Raw genomic sequence first — 24,446 nt, forward strand, 5'->3', positions numbered from 1 at the left:
TATATATATACGTATATATATATATATATATATATATATATATATACTGTATATACGTATATATTTATATATTATATGCATTTTCTCCAAATTTTCCTCCCTTCCTTAGCGCACTCAAGTTGTCTTCTGCTGCTGAGGGATACCCGATTGCTTCTGAGGAGAGCACGTCGCTGTACACGCCTCTTCCGACACGTGCACAGCCCTCCTCTTCTCGCCCCTGCACTCTGCACAGGTGTCTCTTCCACCAATCAGGGTATAAAGAACCACCCACCCACACATAGTCCAGTCCCACCCTGCAGATACGGTGGCCAATTAGCATCTGCTGCAGGCACAGCCGATTATGCCCGTCAGATGGCGCCCAGCCGACCGGTGGCAACACCGAGTTTTGAACCGAGGAGTTCAGAATCTCGGTGCTGGTGTGCTAGCGGAATATCCAGCTGCGCCACCTGGGCGCCATCTATACTATATTTTAAATTAAATTAGAAATTAAATACTATGGCTTGCAAAAAAATGATCAGACTCGGGTGTCCATATGTCTGGTTTTAGGGTGGACAGATTGGTTTTTAATCTGCCTGTCCGCAGTCTGGTGCAATGCCTGGATGGACACAGATTTGTCCTCCTTTGGAAGCGAATTAGATGCTTAGTTACAATCATAATTAATTTGGCTTATGAACTTTTAAAAATGTGGCAAAAAGAATATTCAATATTATGGTGATTTTTTAGTTAATTTGGTTAACTAAACTAGTTAATCACAATTATATCAATTAAGGTTTTAATTTTGTGTGCTGTAGCCACGACTTGACACGCCCACAGATGACGTCACGGTTCGCGCTGAAAAACGCTGGGCTGAAGTTTATGGTTTGGAATTTTTTCTTTTTTTTGGTGGAAACACTGTTGAAAATCAAGTTTTCAAACCGGAGCAAAGCCAATTCCGCATCAGTGGAAAAGGGGTAACAGTGATGCGTTTCTAAAAAGCTGTGCTTCTGTGTTTAAAAGTCTTGGTGTGATGGAACTGCAGTGGCCTGCAGTGACCTCAGCCCCATTCAACTTAAGGAGAAAATAGAATGTGGATTGCAAACCAGGCCTTCTCATTCAACATTAGCGCCTCCCCCTATTTATTTATGTAGAGTAAGTGGGCACAAATTTTCACAGATATACTCTGAAATCTTGTTTAAAACTCTCCCATGGAGTAGGGTATTAAAAAGTGAAGAAGAGTTAAAGCTGCATGGAAGGGGAAGGTACATTTAATTTGATGCTCTGAAAAGAAAGTATTATAGAAAAGTAATGTAGGTAATGAGTTTTTAAAGCAGATAATAGAACTGGACTGGGAAGTGATTTTAATACCCCTTATACCTGCTGTAGCACATTTTACCACAAAATAAAAGTTTTTTTTTCCTGATATAATTCTCAGGAACGGTCAGAAATCATATTTAATACACATTGCGATGATTCATCAAAATGACTATTTGATGGTAACGCACGTCGTCATGAGGTTAATGAGCACGACTCTAACAATGCCGGGCCTCATTTGGCAGGAGTCAGGGGAGATTAACTCCAAATCGATATGAGCCTGAACACAGAGAAGAGTCTATTCTACCCCCCAACACCCCCTCCCGTCCAACTGTAGCTTGCCTGCACTGCCAGTCCAAGAAAAGCACCAAAACACACACACACACACGCACACACACACACATGAAGAGGAAATACAGTTCTGAAGGTCTCTGAACCCTTAGCTATACTCACCACCATGCCGGTCTTGAGCAAAAAATTATGTACAGTCTGAGTGACATCTGCAGCGTGGACAAGGTTATGATAAGGGTTTTTGTGTTTGGTGTAGCCCACTTCCAAAGCTTCTACAAATGACACCAGGGCAGAGATGGGGATCTGAGAACATGTTAAAGCAGCACAGAGATATACAGTTAATCATGTTTATATAGCAGAACTAAAAATTCATTCAATCATTAATTCATTGTCTGTTTTACCACCTTTTCATCCTGTTCAGGGTTGCCAGTTCATCAAACACACATGCACACAGTCTCATACCTTGGGGGACTTTTTAGTACCTCCAATTGGCCTGACTGCATGTCTTTGGACTGTAGGTGGAAACCAGATCATCCAGAGGAAACCCACACAGACTCAGGGAGAACATGCAAACTTCAGAAAGAAAGGACACACACAGATTCACCTGGGAATAAAACCCATGTTCTTCTAGCTGTAGGGTAGCAGTGCTACCCACCAAGTCAACATGCCACTTCTTCCACTTAAAGCTTCTTTGAGCATCCAAAAAGGTGTAAATCAGATGGGGCTAAATCCGGACTATAAGTGCCTCTCAGTCTCTCAGACACGACCGATTACTCCTCCTCCACCCTCACCATTTCCAACCAAAATATAAAAGTGTGGAAACTTTTTGAAGATCCCTCGTACAACCGAGTTTAAGTTTAGCCACATCCAGGCATGATTACAAGACCTGTTGCATCTAAAATCACTTAAACAGAACCTGTCTGGCAATGTGAAGCAGATGTATCAAATACAGATTTAAAACTAAGTCCAATCTACCAGTCCACAAATTAACATTCAGTTGAAGAACAGTAAATCACAGCCTGTGGTTTTACTGACCTGTGTTACTGACTGTAACACAATGCCAAAAAATCAAACCTTTACCTGTGCTTTTATATCATTCTTTTATGTGTGATGCAAGATCATGGCAATACACATCATGTAAAGAGGATAATCACTGTAGATGGCTTACCTTGAAGCGATTTATTAAGTCATATCTGGTGAGAAGCTCATAAAATATGAATTTCAGTGCATGATCTCCACTTGCATCATTCAGCGCAAACACATCAAATGACCATGTATCTACATGCTGAAACAAACAACACAGCACAAACAGACTTCTTAATTGAGTCTAGAAATACCAGTAATGTTTTAGTGATATAGTGTCAAAAACTCTACAGTCAGGAATGTTGATTGAAATGTTATGATAAAATTATATGGCATAACAAATGGAAATCCAGGGTCTGTATGTGTAGTGGGCTCATTTATTTATTTATTAGGATTTTAAAGTCATGTTTTACACACTTCGGTTACATTCACACATAATATCAAACACAGTCATGGACAATTTTTGTACTAATCATGGACAAATTCACCTCACTTGCACATCTTTGGACTGTGGGAGGAAACCGAAGCTCCCAGAGGAAACCCACACAGACACGAGGAGAACATGCAAACTCCACACAGAAAGGACCCGGACCGACCCACCCAGGACCTTCTTGCTGTGAGATGATAATGCTACTCACCAAGCCCCCGTGCCACCCCTTGTGGGATTACATAGTCAAATGTATGTAGATACAATTACATATTAGTGGAACGGGCTAGGGAGGCACGGTGGCTCGGTGGGTAGCACTGTCGCCTCACAGCAAGAAGGTCCTGGGTTCGATCCCCAGGTGGGGCGGTCCGGGTCCTTTCTGTGCGGAGTTTGCATGTTCTCCACGTGTCTGCGTGGGTTTCCTCCGGGAGCTCCGGTTTCCTCCCACAGTCCAAAAAACATGGTCAGGTTAATAGGAGACACCAAATTGCCCTATATGTGAATGTGTGTGTGTGTGTGTCTGCCCTGCGATGGACTGGCGCCCCGTCCAGGGTGTTACTGTATGCCCTGCGCCCATTGAAAAGCTGGGATATGCACTAGCACCCCACCACCCACGCGACCCTAATTGGATAAGCGGTTAAGAAAGGATTTCCATTATTCCACTTTACAATATGCCCCATTTTAGCAAACCAATCTGTCACTTTTCTGCACTTCTGCCCAGAGCTGGACAGGTAACTGTTGATGCTACCTTCCTCTGTGGTCATAAGTTGTCGTGGGTGAGTTTTCTGACGTTTGCTGAGGACAGCGCAGGCTTCTGTCCCTGTGGGGTGAACATTCCTTTTTCTTTTGTGACAGAACGTTGAAGTGTGATGCCCGCTACTCCACTAATGTCCTCGTCTATCAGTTCTTTCACCTTTCCGCTTCAGGTTGTGCTTTAAACTTTTCTTTTATTTGTTTTTGTTATTTTGGCCAACTTTATGTTTGTGGCTCCTCAGCCACAGTATTGTTACATCCTGGTTAAGCATCCTGCATATTTAATTCCGTCTTCCCAGTCTCACAGGAAGACTGAATTCTCATGCTTTAGTGATGTTATTTACTTGTTTATTAGGATCTTAACGTCATGTTTTACACACTTTGGTTGGCGACAGTGCTACCCACCAAACCACAGTGTTGCCCTTAGTAGTGACGTTAATCCTACCCATGAGCATTGGGATAAATCGGAATGTAGACTGCATACTTGGACATTATCACTGAAATCATTGCTGGACCTCATTAATGCTAACTGGAAGTAAATAAGTAAGTTAAAGTTTAAGTTTAAAGTGAAAGTTGTTATAGTAGCAAATTTAAAATATATATATTAATTGTTTAATGATGTGAGGATTAGGTGTCCACAAACATTTCGCCATGTATTGTATTGCTATCAATAGTATGTTTTAATTATAAAAAAAATAAAGCTAAGTAAAAACTAGGTGATCATCGCTACAGTAATGAGCTGGTAAAAGCTGCAGAATGTAATCATTCTAGTAATAATGGAACAGATCTAAATTACACCAAATAAGCCAGAGTCCCATTTATTAATCTAGTTCTTTTCACTTCCTCTGTTTATACTCAGTCTTAAATAAAGTTTTATACCGTACACCGGGATTTACCAGAGCTACATACCAACCATTTGAAATATGGCACATTAAAGATTTAAAATCAAATTTAAAGTTCTTCCACATGCAGTGTGGAATTTATTTATTTATTTATAATGACCTGTAAGAGAAAGTAAGCGTAGAGAGCTCTGGGGTTCAGCTCAGCAGCAGAACTACAACTCTATTTCTGAAGGCCAAAAAACAAAATCATCAGTCAATGACCCTGGAGCCAAACTAGACAGCCAAATCCGTGCCTACAAGTCATATCCAGTCCCAGCTCACACTAGTCTATGTGGAATGGAGTGTCTTTATTTGTCATATATACATAAACACATGTGCAGCACAATGAAATTCTTAATTTGCGTATCCCAACTTCTTTGGAAGCTGTGCCCCTTAGCCAAGAGTTAGGGGGCTTGCTTAAGAGCCCAACAATGGCCCACTGTTATGTGCAGGGGAGCGCAAACTGGTGTGATAGGGTTTCTATTTACATTTTGTCGAAACTGACAGGTTCGGACTCACATCTGCACTATCCCTTTTCTATCCATTTTCTCAGTTGGGGGTTATAAATATTATTGTGTGTTTAGTACTTTGTTTTTTATTTATTTGTGATTGTCCTTTTTTATTAGCGGCTTTTAGTCACTGAATCTTTTCTATATTGATTAAATATTAGCATTTTTTTTATTCTGGTCGGCGTGTAGGGATCCGTCTTATGCTCTCTGCTGAGTGCTGCCTTCCAGCCCAGATACACATTGATAGTAACTGTGGATATTTTTACTTTTAAATACAAGATTTTAGTTTTGCTCCTTTACTTTTTGTTTATCTGCTGCATTGTTTTCTATAGTGGTATGTAAGACAATAATCTACTATAATGCATACAGTGCACTAAATAAGCTCCAGAACTTTTCTATTATGTACAATGCTTGAGGCATGTGTAGCAGAAATAAAGCTATTTATTATTTTAATGGTGTAGAGTGACATGATAGTGCAGCAGGTTATGTGGGATCCAGGTTAAAGGTAGAAACACACCTCCAGTCACTACCTAGAAGTATTCTGACAGGTGTTTTATTGTTCTTTATCTTGGTTCTTTTGCTTTATTCCATAAACAAATAAGTTAATTCATTTAAAAATACATTGGTGGATCGTTTGTAGATGTGACTAAATGTGCAAGTGTGTGCTGATGATGCCCTGAAATGAGCTGGAGCCTTGTCCAGGGTGTTTTCCTGTCCTGTTCACAGTGTTTATAGTGTGAACCACTGTAATCTTGATAGCTTAGTGGTTAAGGTACTGGACTAGTAAACAGAAGGTTGCCGGTTCAAGCCCCGCCACCACCAAGTTGCCACTGTTGGGTCCCTGAGCAAGGCACTTAACCCTCAATTGCTCATTGTGTAAGTCGCTTTGGATAAAAGCGTCTGCTAAATGCTGAAAATGTAAATGTATATAATTTAAATATTAATTAGAGAACAAAACTTTAAAAAGAAGAAAAGAGGCTCCTTCTTGGTTACTGATCTTGACACTGGGGATCAATTTATTTAATCACATCAATTTATTTTGTGATGTGAAGACAGAATAAATGCAAGTATGACCAAGCTGCTTAATAACACATTTTAGAAAATGACAAAACTTTCGTTTATAATTGTTTTTCCCTCCTGACTGATTTATATAGGTGATGTTTGCAGCTCTACCCATCTCTGTTAGAGTGTATTTAACTATAAACTGTTCAGAGAGTACATATTGCGTAAGGTTATTATAACATAACTCAGGTGGAAAGATCAATTCTGCCCTTTGCTTGATTAAACAGGTGTGTTTACATGGCCAACGCTTTATCATAATCACTTATAGGCTTTCATTATGTTTACTGTAACTCTGCTAATGTGTTTGTACCTGTCTGTATGTGTTTGGATTATGTGTATTTGAGGTCATGTGTGGATTTGATTATAGGAGCGAAGGCTGTTTATTGTTGCTCTCTGGGTCTATTGAGTCAGCCTATAACCTGAACCTGTAATACCTTCAGTACTGTGATCACGCTGGGCGGATAGCTTAATCCCACCATGTTGGATGTCCGGCGGTACATCCTGTCAATGGAAGATAACACAATCTAGTCAGAATGCAAAAATACATGTGAAGAATTAAAGATAAATAGAGAAAAAAGCTTAGATCAAGGGTGTTAAAGGACTTTAAATTCAAATGTACCTAGAAACATATATTTATATATAAATATATATATATATATACACTGATCAGCCATAACATTAAAACCACCTCCTTGTTTCTACACTCACTGTCTATTTTATCGGCTCCACTTACCATATAGAAGCACTTTTAAGTTCTACAATTACTGACTGTTGTCCATCTGTTTCTCTGCATGCTTTGTTAGCCCCCTTTCATGCTGGTCTTCAATGGTCAGGACCCCCACAGGACCACCACAGAGCAGGTATTATTTAGGTGGTGGATCATTCTCAGCACTGCAGTGACACTGAAATGGTGGTGGTGTGTTAGTGTGTGTTGTGCTGGTATGAGTGGATCAGACACGGCAGTGCTGCTGGAGTTTTTAAACACCTCACTGTCACTGCCGGACTGAGAATAGTCCACCAACCAAAAATATCCAGCCAACAGTGCCCTGTGAGCAGCATCCTATGACCACTGATGAAGGTCTAGAAGATGACCAACTCAAACAGCAGAAATAGATGAGCGATCGTCACTGACTTTACATCTACAAGGTGGACCAACTAGGTAGGAGTGTCTAATAGAGTGGACAGTGAGTGAACACGGTATATAAAAACTTCAGCAGCGCTGCTGTGTCTGACACACTCATACCAGCACAACACACACTAACACACCACCATCATGTCAGTGTCACTGCAGTGCTGAGAATGATCCACCACCTAAATAATACCTGCTCTGTGGTGGTCCTGTGGGGGTCCTGACCATTGAAGAACAGCATGAAAGGGGGCTAACAAAGCATGCAGAGAAACAGATGGACTACAGTCAGTAATTGTAGAACTACAAAGTGCTTCTACTGTATATGACAGATAATCTATATGGTGATTTTAATGTTATGGTTGATTGGTGTATATTGGTGTATATACAACTTAGGGCCAATAAACCATACTCTGCAATGTCATGTAATGTAAGTTCTATCCCTTTGCAATACTGAAAATCTGTTTTCAAATGTCTAAATGACCATTTACTACCCACCTCTCAACAAATATTCCAGCTTGCACGGCATGCACAATGCTGCGGAAGCGAGGCTTCTCCTCCGTCCGCCTGAGCATCAGCCCCATCTGTCGCGTGAAGGTGGAGGCCAGCCAGTCCCGTACCTCCGAGGGCACAGAATCTGACTGGATATCGCTTAGCTCATCCTCCGTGTCCACCAGCCGCCTGAAGAACAGCAAGGACATGCATAAAGACAATGGAAAGAAGGTAATCAGAAGCCACAGGGAATAGAAACTCATGTCACTTTGAATCACATCTAAGACTTTATGGCTTTAAGCATGAGACGTTCCACATGTGGCTGAAACAAAATAGAAAACAGCAGGAGATCTTGTGATAAAGTAGGACCAAAACACGCAGTCATTCACTTCTCAAACACTTGTAACATTAAGGCTTGAGCTGGGCAATCAACTTGTTTACAGCACTCAAGAGCACTGAAATTTGGATGAAGGTGAAGATGAGGAGAACTTTATTTATTTATTAGGATTTTAACGTCATGTTTTTACACTTTGGTTACATTCATGACAGAAACGGTAGTTTTTCATTACACAAGATTCATCAGCTTACAAGTTTAATATCAAACACAGTCATGGACAATTTAGTATCTCCAATTCACCACACTTGCATGTGTTTGGACTGTGGGAGGAAACCAGAGCACCGGAGTAAACCCACGCAGACACAGGGAGAACATGCAAACTCCACACAGAAAGGACCCGGACCGCCCCACCTGGGGATCAAACCCAGGACCTTCTTGCTGTGAGGCGACAGTGCTACCCACCGAGCCACCGTGCTGCCGAGAAGAGCATTAAGGTGGCTGAGTAATACTTTGGTTCATAGATCTGGCGCTTGTAGTGCATAACAAATACAAATACTTTAGACCAGTGGTCCCCAACTGGTGTTATTGTCTTCTATCACCCCTTGGTGAGAGTGTCTAGTTGTAGCAAAAAAAGCTCAGGGTTCCCACTGATTTTCCATCATTGGTCAGTAATATTTGTATGCACTTTGTGTTTTTTTTTAATGCCTGTCATATAATTTTATTTTAAATCCTTCCGCCCTCGCCAGTCCGTGAAATTATATATGAAACCAGTCCGTGGTGCAAAAGAAAATGGGGACTGCATGCTGCTTTACATTCATCAACATTTTGTCGTCTCTGTGTTGTAAAATTCATTATGAATAAATCTAATACCATTCCATTTTTACCCATCAATCATGCAACCACAGTGGATCTGCAACAATGCAAATCTTCCTCAAGTTTTAGGCTCCAGACATACATTTGGGCAGTTTTTTTTCTTTATGGTAGATCCTCTTAAGCTCCATCAGACTGGATGGTAAACATTTGTGAACTGTCATCTTCAGGTCTCTCTACAGATGTTTAATAGGGTTTACAGTAAGTCTGGGCTTTAGCTGGGCCACTCAAGGACATTTACACCAACCAGGCATAACTTTATGACAACTGACAGGTGAAGTGAATAACACTGATTATCTCTTCATCACGGCACCTGTTAGTGGGTGGGATATATTAGGCAGCATGTTAACATTTTATCCTCAAAGTTGATGTTAGAAGCAGGAAAAATGTGCGAGCGTGAGGTTCTGAGCGAGTTTGACGAGGGCCAAATTGTGATGGCTAGACGACTGGGTCAGAGCATCTCCACAACTGCAGCTCTTGTGGGGTGTTCCCGGTCTGCAGTGATCAGTATCTATTAAAAGTGGTCCAAGAAAGGAACAGTGGTAAACCGGCGACAGGGTCATGAGTAGCCAAGGGTCATGGATGCAAGTTGGGAGGGAAGGGTGGTCCGTGTGGTCCGATCCAACAGACAAGCTACTGTAGCTCAAATTGCTGAAGAAGTTAATGCTGGTTCTGATAGAAAGGTGTCAGAATACTCAGTGCATCACAGTTTGTTGCGTATGGGGCAGCAAAAGGGGGACCAACACAGTATTAGAAAGGTGGTCATAATGTTATGCATGATGATGTTTTCTTTAAGGATTGTTCTGTATTTGGCAGCATTTTTCTGTTGTTTAATTTTTACCAGTCTTCTTGTCCCTGCCCATGGCACGATGCTGCAGTGCCTGATTTTTATTAGACGTAGTGCTTGCTGTTCTGCCTTCTGTTCTGGTGCTTTTGCTGTTCTGAATTAAATTGTTATCTTATCAGAGCAGAGAATCGTCTTCCCCATGTTGTTAGCATCCCATAGATGACCTTTAGCAAACTCCAAGTAGGACGTCAGCTTTTTACTTAACTGTGGCTTCCATCTTGCTATTCTGCCATAAAAGCCGAATTTATGAAGTGCTCCAAAGATAGTCTCAGGTTCTCCCATCTCTGTACAAGAGTTTGGGTTATTTGGGTTATTTAATACCTTTCTAAGCAAATTCCTTCTGGCGTGGATGCCTAATTTGGCTAGACAGCCAGACCAGGAAGCTTGAAATTTATGCCAAGCTTCTTCCATTTTAAAATTACAGAGACCACTGTGGTTATGAAAACACTTAAAGTCTTAGATATTGTTTTATATTCTTGCTCTGATCTATGCCTTGCTAAAATTTGATCACCGAGATCCACAGACAGTTCCTTGGACTTCATGGCTTTGTTTTTGTTCTGATAATGTGGTGTACATTCTGTGCCCTTATAGACCAAGCTGTTCTTCTTTCCAAACTATGTCCAATCAATTCAAATTGTAACAGATGGACTCCAACTGAGTTTTAGACACGTCTCAAAGACAATTAAAGCAAACAGAACAAACCAGTCTATAATTAGAAGTCTTACAAACAAGGATCTCAAAATAATTGTGAAGATATTTCACTCACTCACTCATCGCTTACCCAATTGGGGGGCTGGTTGCTGGAGCCTATCCCAGCTTTTCAATGGGCGCAAGGCACACAGTAACACCCTGAACGGGGCGCCAGTCCATCGCAGAGCAGACACAAACACATACACACCCATTCACCTACAGGGCAATTCAGTGTCTCCAATTAACCTGATTGCATGTTTTTTTTTTGGACCTGGAGAAACCCAAGCAGACACGGGGAGCACATGCAAACTCCGCACTAAAAGGACCTGGACCGCCCTACCTGGGGATCGTACCCAGGACCTTCTTGCTGTGCGGCAACAGTACTACCCACCGAGCCACCTTGCCACCTTGCCACCCTGAAGAGATTTCAAAAAAACTTTAAGACCATGTATTAACTTAATTATTATGGGTGATAAAGTGGGTAGAATAGTATAGTTTAATGTTTAATAAATATACAAATAGTACAGTTGTTGGTACTCTATGGACAAGTATTGGGACACACCTCTTAATTACTGGAGGTGATTTATTCAGGTGTTGTATTCATTCCCATTGCTACAGGTAAATAAAATCAACCAACTTGCCATTCAAAGATGTGGCTGCCTGAATCAAACATTTGTAAAAATATGGGTGATTCTAAAGCGCTCACTCAATTTGAGTGTGATACTGTAAAGGCATGGCACCACTATCAACTTTGAAGGCATTTAGGAACCACAGCAACTCAGCCACATAGTGGCAGTCCACATAAAGTTACAGAGTAAGGTGCTGTGAGGCAACAGCGCTACCCACTGCACCACCGTGATAAAGTGTTGTTATGCTAAGCGATGATTAATGGATAATTACACTGTCAAGTCACATTGTCATGACCACTTCTGGTCTGGGGAATGTTTCAGTGGCATTCTCTGGGCCCATGCATCCATGTGGAAGGCACTCTCAACCGATTTAACTACGAATCCATCCTTGCGGATCATGTACACCCATACCGTACATTCTGATTGTCTTCCCTGGGGCGGATGAGATCTTCCACCAAGACAATGCGACATGTCACACGGCTAGAAATGTCCCACATTGGTTGGAAGAGCATGATCAAGATTTTCAGGTACTACCATGACCCCTTAATTCCCCAGACTTGAACCCAATGAGCATCTGTGGGACCATGTCAATTGTCATGTTTGCTCTATGGATCCTCCACCAGGCCTCCTCCCACAGCTGTGGGATGCACTGCAGTCAGCATGGCTCCAGATACCTGTGACAACCTACCAGGACCTTATTGAGTCACTCCCAGCCCATCTAGCTGCTGTACATGCTTCACACAGTGGTTACTCTGCATATTAGCTGGTGGTCATAATAAAGTGACTAGACAATGTGTATTTAGTGAATAACCCAAAAACAAAAAATCTGAATTAAATAATGTAAAATAATTTGAACGTGTAAACTGACTTTCGTGGTACATGCTGTTAACTGGTAACTAATCTATATAGCTTATCTGTGCAGCTGTCTGGAACTGTCAAATTCATTTTTATATGCAATTTTGCCTTTTCTATATACAGTATTATAAATAAGGGAATGCATACATATGGGTAACATTACCGTGTTTCTTCGATGTATACTGACTCCAGTACAGAAGCTGCATATTCCAGATTTTTTTTCAGGTCGACGACAGAGGCCTCGCCCCGCTCCAGCTGTTTTACCAAACATCGCAATCTGAAAACACAAGAACATCATTGTCATTTTACTACATAGAAAAACAAACAGAGCATCAATATGTGGAGCTGGTAAGTAGCCTATTTCATAAACGGTACTGTCATTTTAAATAAAATGAAAGTAACCATCAACCATTTCAATATACACCGATCAGCCATAACATTAAAACCACCACCTGGTTTCTGCACACTGTCCATTTTATCAGCTCCACTTACCATATAAAATCAATTTGTAGTTCTACAATTACTGACTGTAGTCCATCTGTTTCTCTACATACCTTTTTAGCCCGCTTTCACCCTGTTCTTCAATGGTCAGGACCCCCACAGGACCACCACAGAGCAGGTATTATTTAGGTGGTGGATCATTCTCAGCACTGCAGTGACACTGACATGGTGGTGGTGTGTTAGTGTGTGTTGTGCTGGTATGAGTGAATCAGACAAAGCAGTGCTGCTGAAGTTTTTAAATACTGTGTCCACTCACTGTCCACTCTATTAGACACTCCTACCTAGTTGATCCACCTTGTAGATGTAAAGTCAGAGACGATCGCTCATCTATTGCTGCTGTTTGAGTTGGTCATCCTCTAGACCTTCATCAGTGGCCACAGGATGCTGCCCATGGGGCGCTGTTGGCTGGATATTTTTGGTTGGTGGACTAGTGTTTAAAAACTCCATCAGCATTGCTGTGTGTGATCCACTCATACCAGCACAACACACACTAACACACCACCACCATGTCATTGTCACTGCAGTGCTGAGAATGATCCAACACCTAAATAATACCTACTCTGTGGTGGTCCTGTGAGGGTCCTGACCATTGAAGAACAGCATGAAAGCGGGCTAACAAAGCATGCAGAGAAATAGATGGACCATAGTTAGTAATTGTAGAACTACAAAGTGCTCCTATATGGTAAGTGGAGCTGATAAAATGGATAATGTGTGTAGAAACATGGAGGTGGTTTTAATGTTATGGCTGATCAGTGTATGTCACAAACACAGCACACACACAGCTTTTACATCAAGCTCTAATGATAATTTTGTGCTGGGTTTCTATGTACTACTCTCTCTTATAAACATCTGTGCTACATAAAATAGAGAAAGACTTTTTACACATGAGCATGAATGCCTGTTTTCCCAAAAATCACCTCTTCCACACTCTTATCAGCAAACCAGCAGCAATGAAACATCCTTACAGCTAGGAGCTAGGAGTTATTTCCTGATGCCAGTAAAAGCATTTTGGGGAGAAAGGGAGTGGTAATCACAGCACAGACAGTGTACAGACATTTTAGCTTTTATACAGCAACAGCCATGTTTACATGCAGCCTAACAATCCAACTAAGAGCTCAATTGGAGTAGAGTATGTCCATGTATGTGCATCTGTGTCATAGTGGAAGTTTACAAAATTCAACATGGTGTGAGTGAAAAACTGAACGAACTTTGAATGAAAATAGTTAGCAAGATGGACAACCGTAAAGCTTCAATAATGAGATGGGTTTGAACTGATGGTTCACAGGAACTGATAAGGATACTTATGTATTATTTTAAAAATGTTCAGGCAATAAACATGAGAACACATGCACACCCAACCCCTACTATTAGAAATTAGAAGGGCCGCTCAGGTGGCGCAGCAGTAAAGCACACGCTGTTCACCAGAGCTGAGATCTTGAATACATCGTATACATCGGTGCATATTAATAATGCACAGTCTTTATTAAACTTCACCTCAACATGCTAATAAAATTCGCTTCACAATGGTTAAACCATTTTGTGCAGGGAATTCTCAACTTTCATTAAAAGTACAAGTTTGTTTAATGTCAAACACAGTCATGGACAATTTCATATCTCCGATTCACCTCACTTGTATGTCTTTGGACTGTGGGAGGAAACTGGAGCTTCAAGACTGTAGACACGGGAAAAACATGCAAACTCGGCACAGAAAAGACCCGAGCCGCCACACCTGGGAATCGAAACCAGGACCTTCTTGTTGTGAGGCGACAGTGCTCCCCACCAAGCCACCCTCATGATATCAGAGATCAGTGGGTAGAAGGTTTTATAACCAAGCATCTCTGCTCATTTGCATATTAATGTGGTGGCCATATACAATATTTACATTTTCAGCATTTTTGGCATTTAGCAGACGCTTTTATCCAAAGCGACTCACAGTACTGTGACAGAATACAATCTAAGCAATTGCGGGTTAAGGACCTTGCTCAGGGGCCCAACAGTGGCAATCTAGCAGTGGTTGGGCTTGAACCAGTGACCTTTCGAATACTCGTCCTTTACCTCCAGGCTACAACTGCCCTAAATTGTGTCACAATACAATACAAGCAATGGGGAGTTAAGGGTTTTACTCAGGGGCTCAACAGTGGCAACCCAGTGGTGGAGAGGCTTGAACCAGCGACCTTCTAATCACAAGTCCATTACCTTAACCACTGTCCAAAAACACACATTTTATACCAATACTAAAAGCAAAAATCAACTATTTATAATTTACATGTATTATTCTTAAATTGTTTGCTCCAACAATGTCACCACAACTTGTAAGTCACATAAACCTAAAATAAGCCACAGTTTTAGCAGGATAAATAATGAGGCTGGTGACAGCTGAAGTGTGTTATTCTGCATCACCATGTTTATGAGTGAAGTTTGTTTATAAGATGGTATTCAGCCATTCAGACCTGACGTCTTTGCTGACGTGCAGGCTGCTGCAGGCGCCTTTGAAATGAAGTTTTATGTGCTGACCCTTGTCATAAACTGTATTTCTGCATGTGTGTGTAGTTCATATGGGAAACAAGTGTGACCTAATTTCTCTCTAACAGCATTAACATTAACAACAGGGTGGGGGGGAACCCAGTGATGAAAATGATAAAGAAATGTAAACAGTTCTCTCAGCTTAAAAGTTCCAGACTTGAAGGAGACAGTAGGATTTTGAAGTCACGAAGTCTCCAAATCTAGTTACATGCCAGCAAATATTTAATCCACCCAGAACATTTGCTGTAATTTACCAAACACTAGTGGAACGTTGACTATCACTAATGGTCTATGGTCATAAGATAAAATATAGCTTTTTGGCCACAAACACACAAAGTTATGTGTAGTTTGAAGTAAGAAAGAAAGAAAGAAAGAAAGAAAGAAAGATATCCTTTATTTGTCATATATACATATACAGATGTACAGTACAATGAAATTCTTTCTTCGCATATCCCAGCTGGTGTTGGAAGCTGGGGTCAGAGCGCAGGGTCAGCCAACTTACGGCGCCCCTGGAGCAGACAGGGTTAAGGGCCTTGCTCAAGGACCCAACAGTGGCTACATAGCAGAGCCAGGATTTGAACCGCCAATCTTCCGGTTGATAGCCCAAAGCCCTACCCACTAGGCTACCACAGGCCTAAGAAGTAAGAAGTAAGAAGTAAGAAGTAGGAGGGTAATACAGAAAATAACCTAATCCCCCATTATGATGAAGGATCTGTTATATCTTGGGGATATTTCTTCTTCAAGCACCCTGAAAACCTTGTGCGTTGGTAATGGTATGATATTTTTTAAAGTACCAGAAGAAGCTAAGGCTGGGATTTTGCCATCATTATTGCTGTTGTATCTTCCAGCCATTTATGTCCTACACAAACATGGTTCGAATGCCACTGAAGTAAATATTTGCTATGGCCATCTCAGTCTCCCAACCTAAACTCAATTAAAAAGCTGTGATGTGAGCTAAAGAGAAGAGTCCACAAGAAAGAATCTAGGGCTGCATCTGAAATCGCATACTTCTATACTAAACAGTATGCAAAAGCAGTATGCAAGAGCAGTTAGTATGCCCTAATACGTAGTATACATTTAACAGTACGCGAAAAGTACCCAGATGACCTACTGCCTGGGCAGCAATTTTTGAATATGCAAACAATGCACACTTGTCTATCCCATAATTCAACTGGAGCTGCAAAGGCGTTCGTAGTAAAGAAGAAAGATGGCGGAAAGCGGGGTAAGACAAACATTAAAAATGTTATGATTAATTACAACCCTGAATAACGTTGTGAGTAGCTCTGTGGAGAACGACAAAATTAATTTTGTCCGATTTTAAAATTGTTATAATTGTGGCGATGAGATGAGATGGCGGACATAGTACGTACGAGGTTGCATGCATACTGCACACTTGTGTACTGAAAGAGCATACTGCTTTACCGGCCAAGCAGTGCTCACTGTCTCCAATTTAATACCTACTAGGGCTGAAACGATTCCTCAAGATACTCGAGTAATTCGATTACTAAAAATCATCAATGCAAACTTTTCGCATCGAGGCATCGTTTAATCCATACAACTACTGTATATACAGCTCACAGTGTTTCACACGGACTTTTACTTTTGCACAACACGTTCACACTGTGGGCAGGTGACATGAAGAAGCCGAAGGCTGCATCCCAAATCTCATACTTAAACAGGACTTAAACCGGGTACTTTTCGTGTACAGTTCAATAAATACTACGTATTTGGACACGCTCGCCGCTCCCGCGTACTGTTCAGTATGAAAGTATGCGATTTGAGACACAGACGAGATTTGATAGCGCGAACTGCAAAATGAAGAGAGAGAAAATAACGAGGGGCGAACAGAGGAAACTGGACAGAGAAAATTGAACTGGACTGAGATCATTTTTAGCTGGAAAAAAAAGAAAACTCAGTATAACATCCACACCATCAGAGCATCTTGTTGATACGCTGACTTTTCTTCATTGTAACCCCACCACAGGCTTTTGAAGGCTCAGGCAAACACACACGTACACGCACACAAACACCAGATCTACCTCATCTAGGAGATACAAATGCTACAAAGCCTCCCAACAAAATATTAAAGGTTTATGTTATGCGTGAACTGTAGCTGAAACGTAGTTCTGAAGATTGCTCAAATTAGAGGCAATGTTTATGTATTATTGTTTATTATTATTTATGCCTTAGTTTTAGGTTGTCTGTATACATTTTAAAAGTAATTTGATTTATTTTTTATGTTTTTGTTTTTGCATTTTAAAAATGTTCTCTTTAAACTGTCCTGTATGCAAGGAATAAAAATGTTCAGTTTGTTTTAAGAGACACGTCTTATTTAATCTTATATGTATTTATTTTTGCTCTTTATTAAAGCAAAAGTATTATTATTATTATAAAAGTATATTATCCGATTACTCGATTAATCACTGGAATAATCGATAGAATACTCAATTACAAAAATAATCAACTGGGCGCCATCTAGCGGGCATAATTGGCAGTGCCTGCCGCGGGGCAGAATGACTGGACTATGTGGGTGGGGTCTTCGAATGCTGTGTAAGGACCCTGATTGGCAATTAGAGAAGTGCCTGTGCAGAGTGCATAGGTGAAAAAGGGTTCCGCTAAGGGCTGCGTGCGGGTCAGAGGAGGCGTGAGCAGCAATATACCCACCTCAACTGGAATTAGGGATCCCCCTGCAGCAGAAGACAAATTAACTACGCTAAATTGGGGAGAAAATGCATAAATAGAATAGAAAAAATAATAATATGAGTTTATACTGTATTTTCTTGGAATAAATGATTTATCTAAATGTTAGTGTGTAATTAAAGAATATGTAAAACATTATATAGTGTGATACAGATGGTAAACAGGTCACACACTCCAGGTCTCGGTGACCCATCTTTGATCCCTGCCACTGGCTACTTCCTTATGTATTTTTTCAAGATACTCTGGTTTCCTTCCACCATCGGGTTTCCTGAAGGTCAAACCAAGGATCCCAGAACTTGTAGATATGGGCACGCAATCTACAATCTACGGCGATGTACATCTGGTTCTATTTTGTCCTCTGACAATAACTGTAGCTGATACAGGGCTCATGGACCACAAATAACGTAGAGCATCATTTCTGAGCCATTTCCATTTGCTCCGCGCTCTGTGCTCACTCAGCTGTTGTGCTGTTATTTGAACAGAGTGGACGTGCGCGCATGATAAGCAGAAGGTCAGAAGCAGGGTTGAGGATGCAGCTTTTGAACAATGTTATCAAAATCAGTGAGCTAATGAACACACACCTTCCCCCTGCTGTCCTAAATCCACACCCTGTCCCTGATAAACATTCAATCAATGCAACACATCAATGTCATTTCATTAGAGGATTATTACATTCCAGGATCAGACTGGAACACGAGCGATAAGAGAAAAAGTCTTTAGGAACGTAATGACTCCACTCCCACTTCACAATGTATGACCTTTCTGATGGGAAGAGAGAGGAATGTGGTGTTAGTTCTGATTACACTCAGACTGTTCTGTTCCCGGGCTGTGATTACCCCAGACATTGGTATGGATGGTTTATTCTGCAGACAGCAGTCGTGTTATAAAGCTTTTGCACTTGTCAGGTATCTTTTCGTGGGTAGGAAAGCCCGGAGAAAGATACCGAGCATTTGAAAGCATTGACTGAATTTGTCATTGTATGTGAAGGTGTGTGTTTTCTCAGTATTGATCTTCTTCTGGCTCTGAAAGCATTTAACAGAGAGTGAGAGATCTCCTGTCTTTCAGGAAACTGCTGATTTCTTTTCATTTGTATTGACTACATAACTACCCATCATTCTTCTTCTTTAGTCATTAAATTCTGATCACAGTGGGATCAAGTCCCATTTATAGATTTATTTCTCCACACCCAGACCTATACAAAGACCTTTACAGGTATTGGACCTTTTGAGGGACAGGTGTTTAAGGTAAAAAAGGTGTAATATGGTAAGTCTCTGTAGGATTTAAGCACCACATAGTGAATTCTAGCAGATTTTATTGAATTCTAATCAGTTTTAAGGCTTTAAATGTGACTCCTTGTTCTTAAAGCCTGAAATTGAATAATCAGCTTTGTTATGTAGGAAAAATAATTGATTTATGTTGTTCAAAAAATATATTAAACTCTTAAATAAAATTAAACTCGTCTTACTAATGGAAAGAATTAATATACTGTAAATATACACACTGATCAGCCATAACATTAAAAAAAAAAAAAAAACACTATCCATTTTATCAGCTCCACTTACCATATAGGAGCACTTTGAAGTTCTACAATTACTGACTGTAGTCCATCGGTTTCACTACATACTTTTTTTGCCTGCTTTCACCCTGTTCTTCAAGGGTCAGGACCCCCACAGAGCAGGTATTATTTAGGTGGTGGATCATACTCAGCACTGCAGTGACACTGACATGGTGGTGGTGTGTTAGTGTGTGTTGTGCTGGTATGAGTGGATCAGACACAGCAGCGCTGCTGGAGTTTTTAAATACTGTGTCCACTCACTGTCCACTCTATTAGACACTCCTACCTAGTTGGTCCACCTTGTAGATGTAAAGTCAGAGACGATCGCTCATCTATTGCTGCTGTTTGAGTTGGTCATCTTCTAGACCACAGGATGCTGCCCACAGGGCGCTGTTGGCTGTATGTTTTTGGTTGGTGGACTATTCTCAGTCCAGCAGTGACAGTGAGGTGTTTAAAAACTCCAGCAGTGCTGCTGTGTCTGATCCACTCATACCAGCAAAACACACACTAACACACCACCACCATGTCAGTGTCACTAGAGTGCTGAGAATGATCCACCACCCAAATAATACCTGCTCTATAGTGGTCCTGACCATTGAAGAACAGGGTGAAACCAGGCTAAAAAAGTATGTAGAGAAACAGATGGACTACAGTCAGTAATTGTAGAACTACAAAGTGCTTCTATATGGTAAGTGGAGCTGATAAAATGGACAGTGAGTGTAATGCTAATGCTCAACAATGCTCAAAAATAAAATAATTTTAATAAAAGTCACCAAACACTTTGGGCACTCAGCTGTACCCAGTTTACCAGGCCCGCAGTGACTCTGACCAGGATAGAGCAGTTAGTAAGAATAAATAAATACATGAATAAGTCAGCTTAAAGTATATATTATATTATACGTAAATTAAAAGTTGCATGATTTAATGTTTACCGTTACAACTTTTTTACCACATTTACCAACTGCCAATCTACCTACAGTCATTATTTAAGCAGGTGTTAGCTTAGCTCAGCGGTTAAGGTGCTGTACTAGTAATCCGAAGACTGCCGGTTTAAACCCCACCACTGCCAAGTTGCCACTGTTGGGCCCCTGAGCAAGGCTCTTAACTCTCAATTGCATGAATTGCATTCAGTCACAGCTGTAAGCTGTGTTGGATAAAAGCGGCTGCTAAATGCAGTAAATGTAAATGCATTGCAGGTGGAAACTATTAAATCTTACAAAAACTCTAAACAGGTAAAGGACTGTTTGTATAATAATCATGTTTAGATCTGTAAGATAGGAGACAGCACGGCATCTGGGCGATGTTTAAATGAAGCATGGATGATAATATGTATCCGATATACAGGGCAGGGGTTTTACCTTCCTTTCCCTTCTTTCTTTCATACGTATTTCTGAATGGTCATTTTAATTCATGTTTTCATGCCCAATACACCAATGGTTTCCCCCGTATCTCCCATTACACTACCCCACTATTAGCACTCTATTCATCTCTTTTATTCCTCTCTACATCATGTATTTCCTCAAGCTGTCAGACCCTCTTTTTCTATGTCGCCTGCTATCTAAGCTTAGTGGGTATTGCAGTGGAGTGTTAATGCTGTGATGATGGTCCAGCAGCAGTATTACGCCACACTCTGTGGGTTTACCCTACCTGAGCTGGTGAATTCACACTTTCTAAAATAGCACGCCAATGTGAATCTGCCCTAGTGACGCATGACGCAGGCTATGCTAGCCGTGCGTATCCCGGGACATATGTGTGATCCACGGGGGAGGGACAAAACACCTTCCTGCTTCTCTGAAGGGAATCATAAGAGCATGCTGGGAGTCTGGTTTTGAACATACGGGGCTTAAATCTTCAGCCGGATGTAATTTTAATGTAAGAGGGAAGCTGGGTGACTATCTCAATGATGAGCTCACAGGAGCCCCAAAGAAGCAGTGCTAAAATAATTTAAGGAAAAAAAACACAAACACGAAGGTTTGGATTGAACATAATAATGGATTTTTTTTGTGTTTATAAACATGTTAAATCCTGCTTGTAAATGTAAGAGTTACTGATTTTATTTACAATACAATAGAGTGCAACAGCTTTTCTTTCATTTTAGTTGTTATGATTACTGTGCACAATTTCAGTCTGTTTAAAGTAACAGAACATTTAACAGTTTATTGTAAGACACCTCTAGTGGCATCCATTTACTTTTACATACAACTACTTATCCATATTTAGTAGGGCTGGCACCGATCTGATACTCTGTATCGGTCCGATATTGGCCCAAATCCTTGGATCGGATATCGGAAGGAAAATCCGATCCGATAATGTTGCTTAATGTAAATGACACTTAATGTAAATAAGGCCATTGTTTGTGTGTAAAGCAAATAACACACAAAGATACACTGATCAGTCATAACATTAAAACCACCTCCTTGTTTCTACACTTACTGTCCATTTTATCAGCTCCACTTACCATATAGAAGCACTTTGAAGTTCTACAATTTCTCCCAGGACCACCACAGAGCAGGTATTATTTAGGTGGTGGATCATTCTCAGCACTGCAGTGACACTGACATGGTGGTGGTGTGTTAGTGTGAGTTGTACTGGTATGAGTGGATCAGACACAGCAGCGCTGCTGGAGTTTTTAAACACCTCACTGTCACTGCTGGACTGAGAATAGTCTATCAACCAAAAATATATCCAGCCAACAGTGCCCCATGGGCAGCATCCTGTGACCACTGATGAAGGTCTAGAACAGTGTTTCTCAACCTTTTTTCAGTCACGGCACCCTTTAAAAGTATTCAAAATCTCAAGTCACCCCAGTCTAAAAAAACTTACACTCTGCATACCTCAAACTGCTAACACACAAAAACACTACAGGGAAGAGACGTACTGTGGTTGCATTGCATTAAGTTTCAGAAAGATCCTCTCTTGTGAAGAGATGAGCCTGTGGTTGTTTCTGCTTTAAAACATACGTGCCATGAACCAATCAGATTTAACATCATTAAACATGTTCATAGTTTATTTCTCAATTATTTGTCATTATACCACTAGCACTGCTCATTGTCTGCATGTTCTCTCTGTAGCTCGGTTACGGCTCTCAAACTTAAACTCAAAAGAAGCTTTATTGGCACGACAAATAAGGACATTCATATTGCCAAAGCAAGTTAGAGAGAAATAATAAAAATAACAATAAAAAAATAAATATATACAAAACAGTTACATGTGCAAAAATAAAAAATAGAATAAAATATTAATAAAAACAGTGCAAAATAATAACAATAAAAATTATAATATTTACATTAATGCGGTAATTACCTCTCTCTGTGTGTGTGTGTGTGTCGCTTGCTCTCTTCGCGATACTGAAAGTGATTTGAATTTCGACAATAAACAGCTCTTATTATGACTGATTAATTCCCTCTACTGATGGAAGCGGAATGGTTGAATTACAGCCGATAAGAACTGCACAGAAATATAAATTATAACAACTCCCAGAGGCGCGACTCGGTTCCTTTTGTTCATTTTAAAGAGCCGTTCAATAGTAGCATGGGGAAAGGGGCGTGTGAGACAAAATTTGATGTTTGAGGCGGCTAATGGTCTACATTTTCATGATAAGTTGACTTTTTTGTATTTTAAATTTATTTAATTTTCAATATAAGTAATGTCAGAATATTTTTGACGGCACCCCTGACGAAGTCAGACGGCACCCCAGAGTGCCGTGGCACCCCGGTTGAGAAAGGCTGGTCTAGAAGATGACCAACTCAAACAGCAGCAATAGATGAGTGATCGTCTCTGACTTTACATCTACAAGGTGGACCAACTAGGTAGGAGTGTCTAATAGAGTGGACAGTGAGTAGACACGGTATTTAAAAACTCCAGCAGTGCTGCTGTGTCTGATCCACTCATACCAGCACAACACACACTAACACACCACCACCATGTCATTGCCACTGCAGTGCTGAGAATGATCCACCACCCAAATAATACCTGCTCTATAGTGGTCCTGTGGGGTCCTGACCATTAAAGAACAGGGTGAAAGCAGGTTAAAAAAGTATGTAGAGAAATATATGGACTACAGTCAATAATTGTAGAACTACAAACTGCTTCTATATGGTAAGTGGAGCTGATAAAATGAACAGTGAGTGTAGAAACAAGGAGGTGGTTTTAATGTTATGGCTGATCAGTGTATCTGCCTATGACACACATATTGACTTATTAAGTAAATATCAGCATCCTTTTATTGCCCCCAAACTGTCACCATTTTCAAAACATGATGTTTATTATTAAGATACAAAATGCTCCGACCACATTAGCTAAACAACTCAAGTAAACCAGCAAACAGGCCACAAGATGACAGCTGCTTTTTACTCATTGTATTCAGGGCTGTTCAGCAAGGCCAGCTGTCATCTCTAATGGCATTTCTGGAGAACGTCTTGAAAATGACTGGCTGTAAATTACACTGAAAACAAACACATGCTACACATGAAGGCTGTTTAATACAGTCAGAAACTTTGCTTAAACAACCAAAATCTTTACAATTAACATTTCAGAAATCAGCTTACCATTTAATCCATTTCCCTGTATGATGTATTAAATCAGTGTTATATATTTTGTATCCTTTCCTGTATCATGGTAATAATGTGCTGCCATTTTCATTCCAAACTCTGGTGTTGATTTTGTAATTCAACTGAACTATAAATGCCTTGTAAACAATGTTTTAAATCCATTAATGTAACATTTCTTACTTACAATACTTACAATGTACTTGTAAGAAAGGTCTTTACACCTAACTGGTAATGTTATTTGGTGATTATCTGCCATTTTATCTTGAATTCAGTTATGATGACCGACGTACATTGTTTACACAGCACAGTGAGTGATTTTCTGAATACATATGTGCTACATAGTGTGTGAATTACGCTTAATAAAAATTATAATAATAATAATAATAATAATAATAATCACTGCCACTTCTTCTAGCTCCATCTTTATCATTAATGTATGATCAGTTTGTAGCTCTGGACTATAAGTTGCTTACAA

At 40.4% G+C, this 24,446-nt stretch overlaps 1 protein-coding gene across 2 annotated transcripts in view; it reads right to left on the bottom strand.

Annotated features, from left to right (window-relative positions):
• pde1ca (phosphodiesterase 1C, calmodulin-dependent a) overlaps positions 1 to 24,446 on the bottom strand; it is a 176,489-nt gene that overhangs the window by 40,752 nt on the left and 111,291 nt on the right. For both annotated transcript variants that reach the window (XM_062991406.1, XM_062991405.1), the window contains 5 exons: positions 12,306 to 12,419; positions 7,921 to 8,103; positions 6,731 to 6,797; positions 2,750 to 2,866; positions 1,744 to 1,884 (listed from right to left, as the gene is read on the bottom strand). In XM_062991406.1, the coding sequence (XP_062847476.1) occupies positions 1,744 to 1,884; positions 2,750 to 2,866; positions 6,731 to 6,797; positions 7,921 to 8,103; positions 12,306 to 12,419 (622 nt within the window). The remainder of the gene's footprint in view (positions 1 to 1,743; positions 1,885 to 2,749; positions 2,867 to 6,730; positions 6,798 to 7,920; positions 8,104 to 12,305; positions 12,420 to 24,446) is intronic.

This window comes from Trichomycterus rosablanca, chromosome 3, assembly GCF_030014385.1.
Source record: "Trichomycterus rosablanca isolate fTriRos1 chromosome 3, fTriRos1.hap1, whole genome shotgun sequence".
Lineage (NCBI taxonomy): Eukaryota > Metazoa > Chordata > Actinopteri > Siluriformes > Trichomycteridae > Trichomycterus > Trichomycterus rosablanca.